General features: G+C 37.6%; 1 protein-coding gene across 1 annotated transcript in view; it reads left to right on the plus strand.

Annotated features, from left to right (window-relative positions):
* Positions 1-20751, plus strand: part of NYAP2 (neuronal tyrosine-phosphorylated phosphoinositide-3-kinase adaptor 2) — a 182541-nt gene that overhangs the window by 107375 nt on the left and 54415 nt on the right. Inside the window, exon 5 of the mRNA XM_045031524.1 lies at positions 1591-2688. Coding sequence (XP_044887459.1) covers positions 1591-2688 — 1098 coding nt within the window. The remainder of the gene's footprint in view (positions 1-1590; positions 2689-20751) is intronic.

Consider the following 20751-nt stretch of genomic DNA (forward strand, 5'->3'; position numbering starts at 1 on the left):
CTTCGAACTACTTACCCGTCCACACGCCGCGGGATCGAAGTCTGCGGCTCCAAGGTCGACTCCGCCACCGCCTTTTGCAGTGGTGGAGTACCGGAGTCGACCGCGGCGCTTCCGGAGTTCGAACTATCGCGTCTAGATCAGACGCGATAGTTCGAACTCCGAGAAGTCGAACTCACCGCGTCGACCCGGATGGTAAGTGTAGACTAGCCCTAAGTGTAGGGTTGGCATCACAGAGAAATACAGTATAAGTAACATTCTGGAAGATTGGCATGTTAAACTGAGCTATGATTTAGGGCATTTAGAGCTGTGGGATACATCAATAAGGTATCAGGGTTTTCAACATAGGGGAAATATTTATTCTACAAGAATAGAGGTAAGGGCTAGGATCCTTGCTGATTTTTCTTGCAAGTGAGTTGGCTAAGTCCATTTAAGAGGATAAACTGACTTAACTCCAACCTTTAATGAGATATTTATATAGAGAGACCTACATGTAATTTTCATGTGTGTGTTTCTTGTTGTATCTGTAGAGGATAGTTTCTATGAAATCCTTGACCTCTCATATCAAATGAATTTCATCATAATGTTTCAACTGGTAATTTCAAAAACATATTTATAAATTGTTTCCAGATTTAAACTATTCAAAAGGTTCAAATCATTTGAGGTGATGAGTCCATTCAGCTTCCATTGAAGTCTTGGCATCTCACAACATGAAATCAAAATGATTCATTAGAATTATTTTGAAGATAAGTATTACAGTACTTACATCGCAGTAAGTACAAATATACTTCATCAGTAGGAGTAAACATGTAATTGTTGCACCCTCTACGGAATGGTCTTATAAATATAGGAGTCTTGATTCATCACTGTGTTACTCTAGTGTTACTTTGTCACTCCAGCGTGATTGTCTGGGGTCTTAAAGGTTCTTTTACATTCATAAGAAGTTTATTCCTAAGTACAACTGTTGTCTCTCAAGGGTTTTCATAATCCATAGTGTTATTCCAGTAGAGTAATATTTAAATATGAAAAGTTCCCTGTCCAAAGTGCCTGAGAGAGGGCAGCCCTTGTGAAAGGAAAACTAAGAATATAATTGTGGCGCACTCTAGCAGAGTTGGGAAAGGGAAGGGCGTGTTTTGAATGGGTCATTATTTTCAGTTGGGTTGCACTAGAGCAGGACTCGGCAGCCTTTCAGAAGTGGTCTGCCAAGTCTTCATTTATTCATTCTAATTTAAGGTTTCACTTGCCAGTAATACGTTTTAACATTTTTAGAAGGTCTCTTTCTCTAAGACTATAATATATAACTAAACTATTGTTTTATGTAAAGTAAGGTTTTTAAAATGTTTAAGAAGTTTCATTTACAATTAAATTAAAATGCATAACCCCCAGGGCAGAGTGAGTGCCACTGAAAATCAGCTCGCGTGCCGCCTTCGGCACACATGCCATAGGTTGCCTAACCCTTCACTAGAGTAACTGGAGTATTTCTAAGTGAATCAGGCTCCAGAAATCCATTCTAGAATTATAACATTGTAACAAATTCTGTGTCCAAAGAAGTTTAAATATTTTTGATGAATTTATATTACATTCTGTTTTCAGCATCGGCCAAACCAAGACCTCACAGTGATGAATATACCAAGAAGATCCCTCCTCCTAAGCCTAAACGAAATCCAAACACTCAGCTAAGCACATCTTTTGATGAAACGTACATCAAAAAGCATGGCCCCATGAAGACAACACTCACTAGGGATGCCTCTTTATCGCAAGTCAGCAGTCCTGCCCCAGACACAGAAGAAGAAGAGCCTGTTTATATTGAAATGGTTGGGAATATACTAAGAGACTTCAAGAAAGATGAGGATGACCAAAGTGAAGCAGTCTATGAGGAGATGAAATACCCTATATTTGATGATGTAGGCCAAGATTCAAAGTGTTCATGTGAATATGACCATCACAGTTGTTCTTCTCAGTGTGCTACTCCCACAGTGCCTGACCTAGAATTCACCAAGTCCTCAGTGCCATCTACTCCCAAGGGCTTGCTTTGTGATATCCCCCCACCATTTCCAAATCTACTTTCTCATAGACCTCCACTACTGGTGTTCCCACCAGCACCAGTGCAGTGTTCCCCAAATTCTGATGAGTCTCCTCTAACTCCACTGGAAGTCACAAAGCTTCCTGTATTAGAAAATGTGTCTTACATCAAACAACAAGCTGGAGCTTCTCCATCTTCACTGCCACCTCATACACCGGGCCATCAAAAACTGGAGAAAGACCAGACAGTATCTCATGGAACTACTACTCCTGGGCACTCCTCCTCACCTCCTCATCCTTCTACCTTATACAGAACACAGTCTCCACATGGCTACCCTAAAAGTCACTCTGCCTCACCCTCTCCTGTCAGTATGGGTAGGTCTCTTACCCCCTTAAGCCTCAAAAGACCTCCACCTTATGACTCTGTACATTCAGGAAGTCTCTCAAGAAGTTCTCCATCAGTGCCTCATTCTACAGCCAGAAACACGTTGCAAGAAGGGGGAAAGATGGTAAATGCCTCGGTCAATACCTACGGGTCATCATCACAGAGTGGTTCACGTTCTAGAACACCGACCAGTCCTTTAGAGGAACTAACCAGCCTCTTTACCTCAGGACGAAGTTTACTGAGGAAGTCGTCCAGTGGCAGAAGATCTAAAGAGCCTGCAGAGAGTAAGTTTTCAATACACTGTTTAACTGTCTCATCTACGTCATTATAACTCTTGTCATATTTTATTAAATCAGAACTGTGCAAATAACCACATAACTCAGCAACATGAATTATATATGTCTATTCCTTTCCAGAGGAAAGTTGATTACTGATGAAAACTGCTTCTATATTTCATGTTTTTATTTTATATATCAAGGTTTCAAAGCTATTTGTACTGTATTATGAAGGCTTGCAAAAGAGAACTGTAAGAGATTTAAGGCCCAATCCCTGCAAGGTCTTAAAGGTCTCTGTAGTGGTGCTGAGTTCTGTCCAGTGCCATTGAAGTGCCCTGAACTCACATGGAATTCATACCTCATGGACTCAGGCCCATAAATACTTAAATAATGTTAGAACATGATAAATATCCTAGTTGTTTTCAACAAAAGAATCCCACACCTTTGTTTCCTGGCGAACAGTCTCACACATAGCTCCCATTAGCTTTGAGGATACTCAGCATCTTGCAGCATTCTGACCTTGAAACTACACAAGGTGTAACTCTAACTGAAGTTAGCAAGAGATGAACATCCATAAGGGTAAACTTGGCACAGATATTAGTATGTTCCCAAATCCTTCAAAGTCAGTGAAACCAAAGACTGTGTTTGGCCCAAAGCTTTTATAGGTGAGCAAAGTCAGTGAGCTTGATATAATTTCTCAGTTTGACTTTGATATCTTGAAGCCTGAATAGCTCAGATGCTTTTATTTGAGAATAACTGATTTTGTAGCGCTCTATTGTATGTTTTTACTAATCATATATTATACCTTTTTGGCAGAGATGTAACAAAAAAAGTGCCAAATTCTATGCTGGCTTTCATCCTGATAAGTGATGGTAGTTAGGATGTCTTCAGGCTACCAAAGTTTTATAGAGAGATTGGGCATTTTCTGAACTGATTTATAATCTCTGTATCCCCCTGAAGTCAGCACTTGATTCTCCTGTCACTTACAGCAGTTTTACACCTCCCCTTGGGACCAATTCTCTTCTCATGTATATTAGTGTATATCAGGAGTAACTCCTTTGAAGCCTATGGATTTTAAACCGTGGCAGTGAGAAGGGAATTAGGCTCAGTAGGATACACAGAGTATGTCAGTGCAAAAATTAGCCTGATCCACCTACGATAGTTTGCCAGCCTGCAGACATAAATGCATTGTATGAAAGCTTAGTTCCATGATTCAGTAGTTTTGCCACAAATAATTACAGTAATAAAAATACAATAACACCAGATTTGTGTGTGGGATGGAAGCAAATTTGGGTCTAGAATGAGAAGGTTCTTGTAATAAGGGACAAATGTGAAGTATGTTACAACATTTAGGAATAATTAAAGTGAAGTGGTAGAGAAACAGTGGAGGAGTAAAACTGGCAATAAACATTATTGCTTGTTAATAAGCAAACAAAAATCCAGCACCATCCAGAGAATGAATAAATTCTAAGGTTCTTTCTTTGTCAGTGTGCATAAGAGAGCTGACCTTAGAACCCTGAGAAAGTCTCACAGCGAATGTGTCAGTTCCAGATGCTGAAAGTTCAGGATCTCTTTGTGTTGCCATTTCACAGATGACCCCATAGGTGCTGGAACTAGGAGTGTAGGGAGAGGGGGGCAGAGGTGCTGCAGCACCCCTTAGTTTGAAGTGGTTTCCATTAGGTACAGGGTTTACAGTTTGGTTCGATGTCTCTCAGCATTTCCACTATACAAATTGTTCCAGCACCCCTGGCTGACCCCCAAAAGAAGTTCTCTATATTCCACTTGACTGCAATTGACTGTAGACTATCAAGGGGCATTTCAGATATGAATTTAAAGCAGATCTTGCCATCAAAATCTCCACAAGAAGCAACTTTCTTATTGGCTGCCCTAGGAGCATTTTGTTTGCCCTTCCAAAGGAAGAGAAAGTGCTTGTTATTGGCCATTAGCAGTGAAAGAGAAGAGCAATTAGAGAAGCCAAATTTGGTTCCTTTAAGGACAAACCATCCATGTTATGTAGTGAAGCTAACAGCAAAAGACTCTGGAGTGCTGCTGTGTAGAGGAAGTAAACAGACTGTCGGTCTAATCCTGCTTTACTTCAACTGGTATTTACAGTATGATTTAATCTCCTGGGATTACCACAATAAGCAAGAATAGGGTTTGTGTTCAAATATTATAGCAATAGAAATCACTGTAGGATGACTTGTAACCAAGTACGAGATGAGCATTATCTCTCGTGTAATTCTACAAAAAAAATAAATCACAATAACACATTTAGAGTAAAATGTGGAGTTTGAACATATAATCTGACCAAATTTGTCACATTTTGTGTTGTATAATAACACACAGTGGAAGATAATGTGGACTAAACTTGTCTTCAGATGTATTTAAGAAATTTTACTCATACAAATCATGCAGAAAGCCTGAGGCTGTCACACTATTTTGAATCAGGATATAATACTCTACATTTATTTGAACAAGAGAAAAGCAATTGCAATATATGGCAAACCAGCATGGGCCCTTTTTTCTTTTTGCCAGTTTAATGTAATTTAGTCTGAACAAATTTCTGGAAACCTGATGGAAGTAGAAAAAAAAGAGAAAGTTGTGTCCATCTTATGAAATAAGAGCTCAGAAACTAATGAATGTGTAGTTTGAAAAAATATATATATTTATTCTGGGCACATCTCAGGCAAGATTCTCACTGAAACCTATTCAATTTGGCCTTCTCTCACTTATTTGAAGTACTCATTGCTAAATGTAAGTTTTGAAATTTGCATGATACAGGATTTTGGATTCAAATTGAGCGTAGTAGGAATGTACTATAGCAATTATGGAGCAAAGTCAACTCAGCTACTTGGTTGCCACTCCAGCTGACTTCTGTGGGAATTGTGCACACATAGCCAAAGGCAGAGTCTATTCAGTGGGCTTTTTTCAGTGTTTTTTTGTAGTTCAGAGTAGCTCTGGAGTAACTCTCTGTACTAACTCTATAGAGAGTTAGTGCACAGAAAGGTGGGGTGTAAATCCAGAACGCTGTCATGTGCTGCACATAACTAGCTATGTGGATGCTGCTACGGTGCATGAAAAGGACCATAATGCACCAGCAGTAGGTCAAAGTGTACCTCAGAGCTTTTCGTATCTGGTAGCAGGGGCAACACAAGCAGTTAGTGTTCAGCATGCTAGAGCAGTGTAGATTTACACACTACCTTGCTGTGCACTACTAGCTCTCAGCATTATTCTCTCATTAGTTACAATTTGACCATGCTATCTTTTCACAAATAGAACTCCCATGAAAGACAATTTCAGAAAAGTTGCTGGCTCAGGGAAGAATGTGCATTTGCACCCATTTAGATCCCTTTGCAATAGGTTTATCTCAAGTTTCATTTTATAGCCATAAAAAATATATTTTTCTGGGTAAGATAAGAAATAGGTACAGATGGTAAAAAATTGGAATTTCTTTCCTGTGGGAAATTCTGATATTTTGACATTTCTTTTCATCCCAAATTGGATGAATAGAAATTTCAATTTGGAAATGTCGAAACGTTTCATTTCATTTCAAGTAGGCTCAACATTAAGCTGCATCTGCCTGAAGTGCTACAGGGCTGTAGTTTAGATGCTTCAGGTCCCTTTTGCTCTACACTCTGGACACCGCAGCTGAACTGCATCTCCATGATCCACTGCAGCAGTTCAGCCAAAGGGGAGGCTGCTGTGCATCGTGGTAGTGTTGCCTCTACAGAGGGAATGTGCAGAGGCGATCTTGATGGATTGTTGGGTTTTATATTAGCTTTAGAGGAGGTAGGAACCTCCTTGGTAGGCATAAAAGTGCTCACAGAAAGCTGGCTGTAGTGCTCCTGTAGTTGGCTGCAGTGGTCACTGCGGTGCTGATGAGCTCCTACTCTCATTAGCCTCCCAGGTCTCTTAGGGTATGTCCAAACTGCAGTGTAAGCCCAGAGCTAGTAGAACTAGAGTTAGCAGCCCCTGGGTTTGTTAACCTAGGGCTTGGGCATCTACACTCATTTGTAACCCCGGGCTAGGAATTATTGAACACTGGGTCCAAACCTGGGGCTCCAGCATCTACGCTGAATTATGCAGGCCCAAGTTCAAACATCCATATCCTGGACTTTCTAGCGCCCTTCCAAAATGTGGCCACTCTAGCCCTTTGTTCATGTTGCAGTGTGGGAAAACTTGACTGTCCACCAAAGTTGCCTGTCCAGAGGACAAAGAAAGTCAGCCCAAGGTATTGTGGGGTACTTCTGACAGACTCGCGGAGCATGCATCGAGTGAGGCTGCAGCTACACTGCAAAACAATAGGGCTTGAATCCTGGGTCCCAGCTAGACTCAGGCTTGGACCATCCACCCTCATGGAGTCCTGGGACCCTGCATCTGAGCCCTAGGTTAGCACAATTTGTATAGCTGGCGGGGGGAGGTGCTTAGGCTTGAGCCTGAGTTCGAACCCTGATCTTACAGTGTAGCTAAGAGTGTAGCTTAGCATTTCTCAAAGTTCTCAATGAAAGGTGTTCATCCCTTTATTACCATACACATCCACCCCCATCCCTGAAAAAACCCAAACATCAAAAGTACCACATGTGTGTGTATGTGCACGTGTGTATAGCTGTGTGCATATATATAAAAACATTTAAAAATCATTAAAATCTTGGCAGGAATAAGAAAAATATATTTAGCAATATGATTCAAAATGGTTTCAAAATAGTGTCAAAACTAGTATGAGAAATAGAGAAGTCAGCTTAAATGGTGGAAAATCTATATAGAACGTGTATTATATAAATCTTTTCTAAAACTGGTAGTACTTGTATTTTTTTTTAAAGATATTTGAAATCTTTGAACTGCTCCTTTGGCCACCTTTAAATCTAACTGCTAAAGCCTTCACATTTTATTCAGGTCTTCAGTTTAAATTACTGTAAAATCTCTGATTTGGGATTATAATTTTTATTCCTTATTTTATGACAAATATATTTGTATATAATCTAATATTTATATATTTACAATTAAACTGTATACACCCATCAGGTATTTATAGCAATTTAAGATACCCAATTTAAGATACCCTTTAGTTAAAGGTTTAGAAATAAGTTACTTAACGGATAAATTTAGTTAGCTAAAGGGTAACTTTTTAAATTATGGGTGGGATTTTCAAAATTTCTAAAGAGATTTGGATGCTCAGTTTTGATTAATTTTAAGAGCAAAACATAACCCATTTTAAGAGCAAAACATATAAGTTGTCTGCTTATAGCAGGAATGGATTTGGCCATTCATTGGGATTTTTATGTTAGTAGCTACATTGTGGCCAAAATTTTCAAACTTGGGTACCTAAAGGGAGGGTTCTAAAGCTATAATTAGGAACCTCATTAGGTGTGATGAATTTGAAAACTGCTGAGCACCCAAATATTCCACTGAAATGAACTGGAGCTCCAGTTGTTCAGCACCTTTTAAAATCATTTTAGAGTTTTTACTTATATACCTCAACAGGAAGTCTAAATGTAGGCACCTAGGTTTGAACATTTTGGCCAGTATTTATCTGCCATTTGCTTGGACTGAATTCTGCAGTCATCCTTCATGCATAACACTCCATTCAATCCATGTATCTGGAAGGGCTGCAGAATCAGGTTGGTATCTATTCATATAAGAAAACTGTAGGAATTATGTTAACCTAAGGTCAAAAATAATTTATGTTCCCAAATCTCTATGCCTAAAACAGACCTCAATTATACATCTGAAGAAGTAGGATAGCAATAGAAAGTCTGCAAAAACTCCCCTTTCAGGCTAAAATTCCAAATTCAGAAGGCCTATGAATTGGAACTTAACCATGTTTTGGGAAAGTGAGCAATCTGGACAAGTGCAGATTTGAATGGAGTACAAACCCACATTTATTAGGGCAAAATTCTCACCTTGAATCCACAAAACATATAAACATACAAACTCTGATATCCTGCCCTTTCTACCTATGGAGACTCTAATGACTATGGTAGGAGTTTACCACACTTGGCTCAGACTGCCATATGGATCTAACAAGAGAATTTTGCATTTAGCTTGATCTGATTAATTTCTGTAAACTTTCTTTTCCCATATTCTCTTCTGTCCGACAGGGATCCAAATCCATATGCTAGCTCCTTGGAAAGTGCTAGCATGAAAATTTCAGCTTTCTCTCTATCACTTTGTGAACTAATTCCTTGGCATATAGCAGATTTGAAATCTCCGTGGGTGGATGACTGCAGCTTGGAATCTGAATAAGTTCATTTTTAAGGTGGTTAGCCATCCTCCACCCCCCTCCATATATGTTATTTGAAAGATTATAATGAAATTATAATCCACAATTCAGTAGACACCAAAAAGGATCTGAAAATTTGTATAATTATCTAAATCTTCAGATGCTTAACTAAACCTCCATACCTTCTGAAAATAGTATATCACACATTTCCTCCCTGTCTGTCACAACTGTACAGTGAAGTGCTCCATAGGGCAGAAGCCACAGACTCTGCAAGACCTTGTGGAGAGGGTGGCCTTACAACTATTGTTCATTGCATACAAGAATCTTCCAATATGTGCAGAAATTCACAAACACACGAGTCTTTTTAGCAGTCACTACTAGAAACTGCAACAAAGTTCCCATTAGCTTGAAAACGTACATATAAACAGGAAGCTCTTATAAATTTACAGTAGGAAAGAAGACCAGTAATAAATGGAAATAAATAATATGCAAATAGAAATTGCTGACCCTCATTGTGGCTTTCAGTAGCATTTCACCCAGCTAAATCAAATGGGCTGAAATGAATGAGTTGGAAAAGAGCATTATAGATACAGCTGTACTGTAGTTTTAACTAGAGTCGTGTGTGTGCGTCTCACTTTGGTTCTGTGTTATCATCATGGTTGGCTACATATCTACATGATGACAGAAAAGACAGAGGCACACAGAAAACAGCAGGAGAAAATCTGAAGGCTGTTCATTTCTCTAATTCAGTCTGCATTAAGGATGTGGATAAGACAGATACTGCATATGCTCTGGGCAAACTGAGTGACTCAGTCAACATAACTGGATACAGTGGTCATGCTTAAATTCTTGTCAATTGCATTAGATAACTGAGTAACCCAGGATAACTAAATAATGTTGCTGCTCTTTGCAGCACTTCCCTCTAATTCCTGGTGGTAACAATATACTATATATTATAGGAATGCTGCCAATTTTTAGGTAACATTAGCAAGTTATCAGAACTGGCAAGGTTAATTACTAAACTTTGAGTATGAGCACTTAATTCTCCCTACCCCACTTTCATTAATGCTTATGTTTATTTTCATTTGCTCTTTTCTTCCCACCCTTGTATTCAATTCCTTAGACATGCCTTTGCCTTCTTGTCTGTTGGTAAGAATAGGAAACACTTTCAAAAGAGCACAGCACCTGCCATCAGACCCAGATTTTCATAAGTCTTCAGCTACCAATTAGGCACCAGAATCACATGACCAGCTTTTCAGAACAGCTTCAGTATGTTGGGTACTGAACTTTTCCCCAAATCTGGCCATCAGTGTCACAGTGGGAGTTGCTGGGTGCTGAGCACTTTTGAAACTCTGGCTGGAGCCTAGATGGAAGCTGGACTCTTTTGAAAATCTGGCCCTGAGGTGATAAACTTCTTAGTACTACCACTGAATTATCTCCATTTTGCACTAATCTAACTCCATTCACTTCCATGAAAGGAATTAAATGGAAGGAAAAAGAACAAAATGACAGAACGGGAAAGAAAAAAAGAGAGGAAAGCTTGTATTTCAGCTGCTTATATATTTATAAATAAAATATGGAGAACAGGCAGGAGAATGGGCCAAGAAGGGAGGCCTTCAGTGGAGTTTGAGAGGAGCAGAAAAATTACTGGTTTATTATTTAAATGAAAGAATGTCTTTATTACACACAGACTTAAAATAGAAAACACATATTTTGAAATGACACAATAGTTTCATTAATTGAGACCATGACATTTTCTCCTCTTCTAATTCAGCAATTTAGGCTCATGAAAAAATCAGATTCTCTTGGGACTGCTACAGTATATAGAATCATTGAAGAAGATGTAATTTCATAAATAATTACTCAGATTTTTTTTTAAACAGCTGCTGCTTCTGACTGATGTGTATGAACTTATTTATTCCATTTGTTTGTTCCTCAGCTGCTTGATCTCTAGTACAATTTCTGGTTATCAACTCAATCAACATTTCTTTTTAGGAATAAAAACCCCAACTCTTAAAAATCTATAGTTAAAAAAGAAATTGAATAAAGTCTGTCTTCAATTTTTTGGACGAGGTTTCACAAGGTTGAAATAGGCTTTATTTTTTGTTTATTACATGTACAGGGAGGATATGGGTTTTCTTGGCCATGTTAAACATGTTTAAAGAAATAGATCTTTTAAAAATAAATTACAGGCACCTATTCTGCCCTGTATTTAATAGATGCCACTGATAAGCAAATCAACACTTGCTTCATTTGAAGACCTGGAGTTTAATTATTTGCTCCATGTTTTGAGTGCCACTCATTTATCTGCACAGAACTTTCTAATCCACAAAAAATTACGTCTGTGAAAATTAGACCTCTAGGGCCAAATCCTCAGTTGTAATCTAGCATATCTCAGTTGAAATCAATAGAGCAGTGTCAATTTACACCAGCTGTGCATCTGGCTATTAGACACAAATCTGGCATTGGTAATTACAAAAGCCCATATTGAAAATTGTACAGTCATCTAGCAAAACTGGCAATACATTATAAATTGAGAGTTTATTACTGCTTTTTCTAAATATATCAACTGCAGAATGCACAACAGATTGGTGTGCGCCTAGAAATAATAAAAATAGAAATAAAAACATTTAACCTTGTGCTCTTTTCCAGAAATCCAAACATGCATTACTTTCAGTCAAATTGCATAAATACAATCTGTTGAAATTTATCTGTGAGTCCTTTAGAGAGGCGATATAAATATATGGTACCCATATATTCGTCAGTGAAAATAATAATGAAGTAATAACTAGCATTTTTAACCCAAACTAGCCAAAACTGATCACTTTGGCAAAGCAGATCTGTCTGCTGAAGACCTAGGCAGAGTAGGTGTCTATGCAAATAGGGTCTGCTCCTGAAGTCTTTTCCCCCAGTGCATGATTAGATGGCAAGGGAAAGCTCATTCAGACCATGCTTACATACACATGAGCATGCTAGCTCTCATCAAGTTAGTACGAGTATAAGTAGTAGTGTAGCAATGATAGCAGGGTTGTGGCGGCAGAGGCATGGATGAGCCATGCTGATCCATACCCACCATTTTGAGGCGGGTTTGTATTTATCACAGCTCAGCGGTGCCTCTTCTGTCACTCCCTGTCCTACCACGGCTATGCTACTATTTATACTCATGTTAGTTCTCGGTGTGGGTATGGGTATGGGTACTAGAGCAGAAGAATCATGCCCCTAGCTCATAGTATAGATGCAGCTTGTCTCTTTCAAAGTCTGACCTTCCTTTGTACCTTCCTATGGGTATGTGACAGTACGGGCAGTTCCTCTGGCAGCCATCAGCTAATCAGGGAATCTTCCCCTCTGAGAGTGTTAATATGTTTCTTTTAAGACTTCACAACTGTGCCTGTACACAAAACTGTGGTTACTTTGAGTTTCATACTTGTAAGCTGGGATAGAACTCAAGTGCTTCTGTGGTTTCGAGACCCCAAAAATTCAAAGTACAGATCCTCCATATTTTCTATATAATAGAAAATGTTCTTTAGGACCAGCATGTTTATAACGCAGATTTTCACAGAGCTGATGCAATCCATTGTAGGGACTAGTATATATGTGTGTCTGTATTCAGCATACATGCAGAATTAGCTTGTTTAAAACAAATTGTAGTGAAGAGAGGTCAAAATTTTTTAGCAATTGTACATTATAGAAAATAGAATGATCATTTTTGCATTTCCAAATGCAACTGAGCTGAAACAATTTCCCCAATTTTACCATAAGCAAAAATTAATTTTGCTAGGAAAACTCTGCTTTCCATTTTCAAAATTAGAATGTGTACATCAGAGCTGCAGAAGATCATCATTAAAAGAAGACCTTTCCATCTGAATGCTAGTCCCAGGATCTCCTGAGCCACTGTCACTGCTTCTTGACAAGAGACAGAGGTTAATTAAATGCATTATCTGGACTTTTTTACAGTAAAACAAGTTAGCTGTAGAATCTGTGTTATTGTAAGAGAGAAGGTGGTGGGAGCTGTGTATGGCAGTGAAAAGAACAAAGAAAAGAAATAAGTTCCTTCCTTAAGTTCTGAAATCCTTGCAACACTTGTAGCTACTATTGCCCTTAATGTTTCTTAAAATGTCTTTTCCATACTGATTTACATAATAAAAGAATAACAATTTCTTGGGTTGACTAAGTTGCTTACACATCAGCTTTGAAGTATCTCGCCTTTCTAGAACTTCTGGTTTGAGTCCCAGCAGGGTGAGCTCAGTCCTTAAGTGCAGTCATTAAAGGATTGCTCCAAAGGCCAGTGAAGTCAGAGGAAAGACTCTCACTTTAGTGGGTTTTGGATTAGGCCTAAATTTTGGCAATGGGGTAAAAGGGCTTTACTTCCTGAGGGAAAAATGTGTTCCATACAAAAAGCCTCCCTGACTCACCATACTTATATACTTGGACTATAGATACTAATATGGGGGACAGGGAGAATTAGTCAATGTGACTAGCTGGAACATTTCACATAACTTTTGGCCCATCGTGTCCTCTTACCTCCCTAAATCTCTCCATAAAAAACCAGCCAGGAACATCTTATCTCAACACAACCAATGACATGTCATGGATGGGCAAACCTCAAATGTTCAGAGATGTTTTATTTGGTTTATCCAGCTCATCTTGATCTGGATATTGAGCTGGAAAACTTGTGGGATTTCCAGCGCTTCCTGGGTTCTGCTGAGGCTGGAAATAGAAATACAGGAGCACACAGAAATAATAATAATTATTATTACTATAATAAACAAGAAAGGGTCGAGTTCAACTGGGCTTTAATTCTGTACAAAGGGCCAAGTTGCTTTTAGTACTGAGTGGATTCATCCATCCGTAATAATTATTCAGTACAAAAATTAATATGCAATTAACATCTAATCATGTATTAAGTGGGAATAAGAGAGTTATTGATCATCTAACCTCAGCTGAAATTAAAAAACCTCATTGTTTGAACCAGACAGGCATGAGTAAACCTTATTCTGACATGTGATTTACATCCCTAATTTTAAAAAAACAACTTGTTTTGGAAATGTGAATCTACAGTAGCACTGAAATGTATTAACCCAAGATATAGGGACATAAGAAAGGCAGCACGGTGTATGCGTCAGTTTGTGACTGGGAGTCAGTAAATCTGGGTGTTATTCTTTGGTCTGCAATTGACTTGAACATGACCCCACAAACATTTACACATTGCCTAAGCAGATATGTTAGGCCTGAAAGGATCAGGATGCAAATTGGTGGCAGAATCAAGAATAAATCCCAGATTTCCTTACTCCTTAGTCATGTGCTTCAACCACTGAACTGCGGTATAAGGAACAAAATACAAACAGAATGTTTCTGTTAGTAATGAAAAGGAGGCACTCTCATTGGTTGAAAAATTAAATCATCAAACAAAAATTAGCGTTAATAAACATGAGCTGTTAGAAAAATGGCAATTATTTTCCAGGAAAAACTTTGAATAAAATCAAACAATGTCAGTTTCAGTTGAAATTTTTCATAAACTTTTTCATTGATCATCTAAATGAAATTTTAAAAAAGTGTTCAGATTTTATTTGATTGAAATCAAAATTTAAAAATTATTTTTTTCATATATTTGATATTTATTCACCTTTTCTCTTTCCACTGGTAAAGTGGGGGAGGATGGGGAAAAGAAAGAGGAAAAAGGAAAAAAATAAAAAAGGAAAAAAAATTCAATTAGATCAGAAACATGAGTTTGTTTCAATTTCAGCATAAACAAAATGTTTAATAACTAAATGAAAATAAAAATGTTTTGACAAAAAAAAAGGAAAATTTCAACAGTAAAATATTCATGTAAAATGTTGGTATAGTTCAAAAAGTTCTATTTTGTTGAAAAACTATTAAACTAAACATGTTCAACAGCTCCATTAGTTTCCATTGAAAGAGACTACATTTGCAAGTGAGGCTATAAACTTGTACCCATGAAGTCTGTGCACTCATCTTTTTTGTTAAAGTGACCCTACAATTCAGCTTTACCAAGTCAGCACCACTTTCTCTTGTGCTGTCCCAGTGTCCCAGGATATCTGAAATGTCCTGCTTTTTCACTCCATCAGTCAAAACATCTTCAGCTGTTTTTGAGGGGAGATTTTTTTTAAATTAAAGTAGAAAATGTTTGTTCAAGACTTATTATTTCATTGATTGGAACGGACCCTGTGCTTACCAGGAATCAGTCCAACAGTGTTTGAAGCAAAAGGAATAGATGAACAGTGTTTGAAGCAAAAGGAATAGTTGAATGAATGTAGACACTAACCAAGTTCTTTTTTTCAAAGTGAATGTTAATACTAATTGTTCATTCAAACAGCAAGTTGATGGAAAAAAACCTCCACTCTGAGGATGTAGGAACACAGTTATTACTAGACTGGATTGTACCTGTGGTCCAGTATCCTCTCTATGACTGTGGCCATTACAAGATGCTTCAGAGGAGGGAAACCTTGCAGTAGGCAGTGGTGGAATCATCTATCCTCCACATTAGGTCTCAAATAGTTAGAGGCTGGTTTAAGTCCTGAAGTATGTGGTTTGATATTCCTAAGTGGCAAAACATTCTCTGAGCCCCAGAATAATCATGTATCTATGATAACATCTTACAACCAACCATTCATTTTCAGAACAGTATAAACCACAATATATTCACATTAATTTCCAGCAGTTCTTTCTCACAGTAAAATATGCATTATGTTCAGCCCCAACTGCGCCACCCATTGTTGAGTTCACAACTCTTATTATTTATATTGTTACAGTGTCAAGAGACCAATCCCTACTTTCTTATGCTAGGTCATACAGTTTAAGGCCAGAAGAGATGACCAGATCATCTATAGACAGAAGAAGACACTGTACCTGCCCCAAAATGTTTACATGCTAACACCCCAGTCCTTAAAAGACACATGTGCTCAACTTGATTTCAGTAGGACTACTCATTCTAGCAAAGTTTAGCACATGCAGGATGGGGTCCAGAAAAGATAAGCCAGAGAAATGATGATAAAAATAAACAAGAAAAATGTTTAATGAGGTTAGCTGCATGTCTTACTTGTTAGGTCTTTACATTTGCTAGTTTTAGTTTATGTTAAATTTTAAACCTTGTCTCTGCTATTATTTATTGTAACCCATGTCTTTTAAAATTTCTGTGGGCCAGATCTGATACACTTATTTCCACCAAAGTGTATCTTACTCCACAAATAGTCCCCCTAAAGTCATTGGCACTACTTTGAAGCTATTGTAGTTATGAAATAAGGTGCTTACCCAATAGGAGCCAAGCTTTCAGAATCTGGCCCTATTTTTCTATTTTGAAAGCCATTACCTATTTTTTAAATGTTACCTGTTGTCTGACTATTTTCTATTATTGTCCTTCTCTGTTTTCTATTTTTATGTTTCAGCTTTAATTCTTCCCTAATTTCTATTTTTGAATTACCCTAATGCCTCCAGTTCTAAGCTTCGAAGGTCTCTCTGCCCCTTCCCTATTCCATCTGCTAGCAGGCAGAGTACATATCCACTGTATTTAGATGTGAGTAAAAACTCACATTCCAGAAGCGGAGTCAGAATTTGAGTAGTGGCAGAGTCAGAGGTGTCCGTGGGTCACAGGTGGTACCACCTTCAGTTATATCTATTGGCCTAAAAAAGCACCACACATACACCTAAAGGCTGCTGGGGTGGCAGTGGGGGGTGTCTCCCTATTAGCTCTGCTATGCTCCATTCCATGGACGCATGTGTTGAATTAATATTTAGATGCATTTCAGTCTTGTCTCCTTGTTTCTGAGACTCTTTTTCAGACACTCTATTGATTTTGCATGGAACTAGGTCAGAACTACTTTGAATTGAGCTGCTCCAATTCTCACTTAACTGTAAGAAATGAGTATTAAAAATTGATATGAAAAGCAAACTTCTGCTTAATTAGCAACCATATAAAGACAGACTAGACAAGCCACAAGCTTAATAAAGATCAGAAAAAGGCTTTCATTGGCAGTGTAATATATTCATAATTGTTTGTTATAAATATAATTTCTTAAAGCATTGAATCTTTCCTTTTGCAGTATTTATACCCTGTTTATTTTCTTTGCGGTGTTTTTGAATACATATTTGTACATGATGGTCTGCACAGATCAGACAAATAAGTGTGCATCAAGAAGTAAATATAATACTTTGACATTCCAAGATTTTAAAGTACCTTATAAAGATGAGTAAAATTTTATCCCCAATTTACAGATAAATAAATGGAGGCACAAAGGTTAGAGGTAGGATTTTCAAAAGAGCTTGACATTGGCCTAACTCTACTTGCTCTGGAGTCAATAGTAAAGCTCCCCTTGACTTCAATGGGAGGAAAGTAAAGCCAATGTTAAGTGCTTTTAAAATCCATCTCCAAGTGATTTACCAGGTTTCCATATCAACATCCCAATCTTGCAAAGACTTATGCACATATGTTTCTTTAGGTACTCTGAGTAGAAAAAAATATTCCCCAGATTAACAGAATTCTATGCTTTAAATGATTTTTTTTAATTTTAGATTTATAAAAGACAGAAAAAAGAATGAATGAATAAAACATGGTTATTATTATACATTACAGATTACAGAGGGAAGGTTAGCAGAGAAGCCCTCATTTTCAGTTTCTTCACACTATTGCTTGTTTGCCTCCTTAAAAATTATTCTGCTGTTTGTCAGTTAGCATAACAATAAGAAGCCATCATGACTTAGAATTAATATGTGCCTAAGCATCTTGTGGCAGGCTGGCCACATAGAGTATATTTGTTGCAATGATAGCTTTTTAGGTAAAACATTTTCCCTAGCTCCAATTGTCAAATTAGTTTGCTGATTAGCTGGATTTCTCAGGTTGTTTAGAGCTTAAAAGTTCTTCAGAACCACAAATCACTTCAAAACCATGCATAATAAATAAATGTGGAAAGAGCACATCTCTTAATATTGAAATACAGTGATATGTGAAAGTGCTTCAAGCATTTGAACTCCTTTATGGGACTCTTACTGAAGGGGTATCCATAAATATTTAAAGCAACAAATGGTTTCTTGACATTTACATTTTATGTGCTATTTTGGGTTAAGAATTATAGACCAATAAAGACACTTTCCATAATGATGTTCAGTTTTCAAAATTCAGCATTTAACTGTGAAAAGATTTACCTTCAGACATGTGTTTCAAAGAACTCATTAACACAGAGCTTTTGTGGCTCTGGCTAACTCCAGCCATCTGAATGAGATAATAACAGCATAGTATATCTTAAATCCAATTTGCATTATTGTGCCTTTTAAATAATAGGTGATGAGCCCTCTGTAGAGTGTATGTTACCTACTATCAATATGGGTACACTGAGCCCTGAAGTCCTTCCACAGCTTTTGTGCACGATTGCACAACTATTCCTTTAAGTCTTGGCTTGTCCCAACTACAATTATCAAACACCCATAAAAACATGTATTTCGCCTTAGATAAAATAATAAAGTGATCTCAATATGGGTGCACCATGACGCCACATGAGTGCAGCTTTCTGCTCACAGAGTATACATTGCAGGATCAGTACCTGAGGCATTTATATAAAACAATGAGTAAGTTTTTAACTAGGGTAAAGGCCACTGAGCTTCGGTCCATGGAGTTCCATTTGCAGTAGCGTAGAGTAGTGTAGACTGAGACAGCCCAGATAACTGTAGAGCTTTCATAGTGACCACAGAATGGTTCCAGTTATGTTCTATGGCCTGAGAGGGGAGCATTCTGCCCCTCTCAAGTCTTCGCTGGGCCAGCGAAAATAAGTTATTCTTCAGATGCAACAGGAAGTATTATGGTGAATTTACAAAAACATGGGATTTGAAGGAATAATATATATATTGATTATAATCCTGTATGTTTATAAATCAGAATATGACATAAGAATGCCTTTGGTCTTAAATTTGAAGTGTATGTATGTATATATATATATAGTAGTAAAATTTTGAAGCTGAAATTATCCCCTCTTGTCATTTAAGTAAAGTAGGACCATCTTCAAGATGAGGTGTCTGAAAATTAATTTTGCCATATACTTTATTGTTCTTGACATATTACAAAACCAGGTGAAATCAAATATTCCAGAAGGCCATGGAAAATATCAGCATATTGTTTTTCTGACAGTGCGTCAGTGTTACTGATAAGTATCATCCAATAACAATGTTTTGGGCCCTATAATGGGCTGCATGAGATTATAGACTGATCCACTCTGCTTTTCATTTTTAGGATTTATTAGTTTTTAGATAACCTCAGAGCTGAAGCTCCCCAGGAAAGAATAGGGGAGTGGAAATATATGAAATCTGGGCTGACAAGTGAAAACTGATTTTCTACAAAATCTTAAGAAATAAACTGAAACCAGATCTTCAGCTGGGGTAAATTGACATAACTCCACCAATTCCACAGCAGCTACACTGATTAATACCAGCTGAGGATATGGTTCTATTTTCCTACTTGTAGTATTCCAAATATATAAAACACTTTTCCTTAGTGCTGACCAACAAAGACTAACTAAAGCAGATCAACTTTAGGGCTGCTCAGCCCTACGACATTCCAGGGCAGATTTTAGCTGGTGTAAACTACTATAGCTTCTATTGAAGTGAATGACAGTTTACACTGTCTCTCCAAAGTAACAGGAAGAGCCTGACTGCGAAAACACTACTATCTATAAGGTTTATGACCAGAGATGGTGCCATTGAAGCAAGTGATTTCACTAAGGCTGTTCATGGTAATTAGTATTATGCACAGTAGCAAGTTTGCAGGATCAGAGCATTGCATTGCACTTCTTTTCACTCTTTTGTCAGATTACCTTATAACATCATGCAAAATTGATTGCCTGTTGGGTCTCATTGCTTAATCAATCTCTTTTAAATTGCCTTTGAGTATTTCCACAGCTCAGTTTGTTTGCAGAAAATTGCTGCCATTTGATTCAGCTGATAATAGAAGTAAGAGGTGACATTCAGAAGAATCATTTGCATCAAGTAATAAGTACAAATGCTGCTCTGTAAAGTGAACTGAAGTGTTTTTGATCCCCTATGTTCCACATGCGACTGGAGTGCTTCTTCCGTAACTAAGGGATGACTTTGTCAGTGTGTGAAATTTCAAGTGGTTGTATTCAATCAGCAATAAGAAGTCACAAATATAAAAGGTTCTCACTAAAATAATCAAATTATCTACAGTGTCAACTGAAAGATATGGTGAATTAGTTCTTTTGAATGCTGCAATAAGATGATGGAGTTTTGGTAAAGTTACATACGTTCTTTCCATAACTTCAATGTGCACATTTCCTATTAGTTAGGATCTGAATCTATGAGATTACATGTGCCCATCTCAATTTCTTTTTTTTATTGGAAAATCAGAACATTGAAGAAGGCAGCTAGCTCCTCCCAGGACTGGACCCTTATTCAGTGTCTTTGGTTTATATTTCCATTAAATTTCTGATATTTGTTCTCCTCTTCCACTTTCCCAGTAACATGGCATTTCCAGGAAGCACATGTTAGCAGTTTATAGATATATTTCTGCTATAATTATGTGTAAACGTTAAGTTAATAAAGCCCTGTGTCATTATATTTCTCTACATAGCTCCTTGCATTACCCTGCCTCTCTAAGAATGCATAAACAAGGCTTGGTGGCAGACATTCCATGCTGAAAATCCCTGAAAAGCCTGTGTCATGTAATATGGATCCAAACTATTCTTCAGTGCTCTCCCTATGTAGCGTTTTGGGTTACAAAGCAGGGGCCTTCCCCCTTATGATATTTCTCTATTAAAGTAGGTAGTCTAAAAGTTCAAGGAAGGGCAGTAAATAGTTGTTAGATTTTGAGATTATGGTGCCTTTGAGATTACTCT

Source organism: Mauremys mutica, chromosome 9, assembly GCF_020497125.1.
Source record: "Mauremys mutica isolate MM-2020 ecotype Southern chromosome 9, ASM2049712v1, whole genome shotgun sequence".
NCBI classification, from domain to species: Eukaryota; Metazoa; Chordata; order Testudines; family Geoemydidae; genus Mauremys; species Mauremys mutica.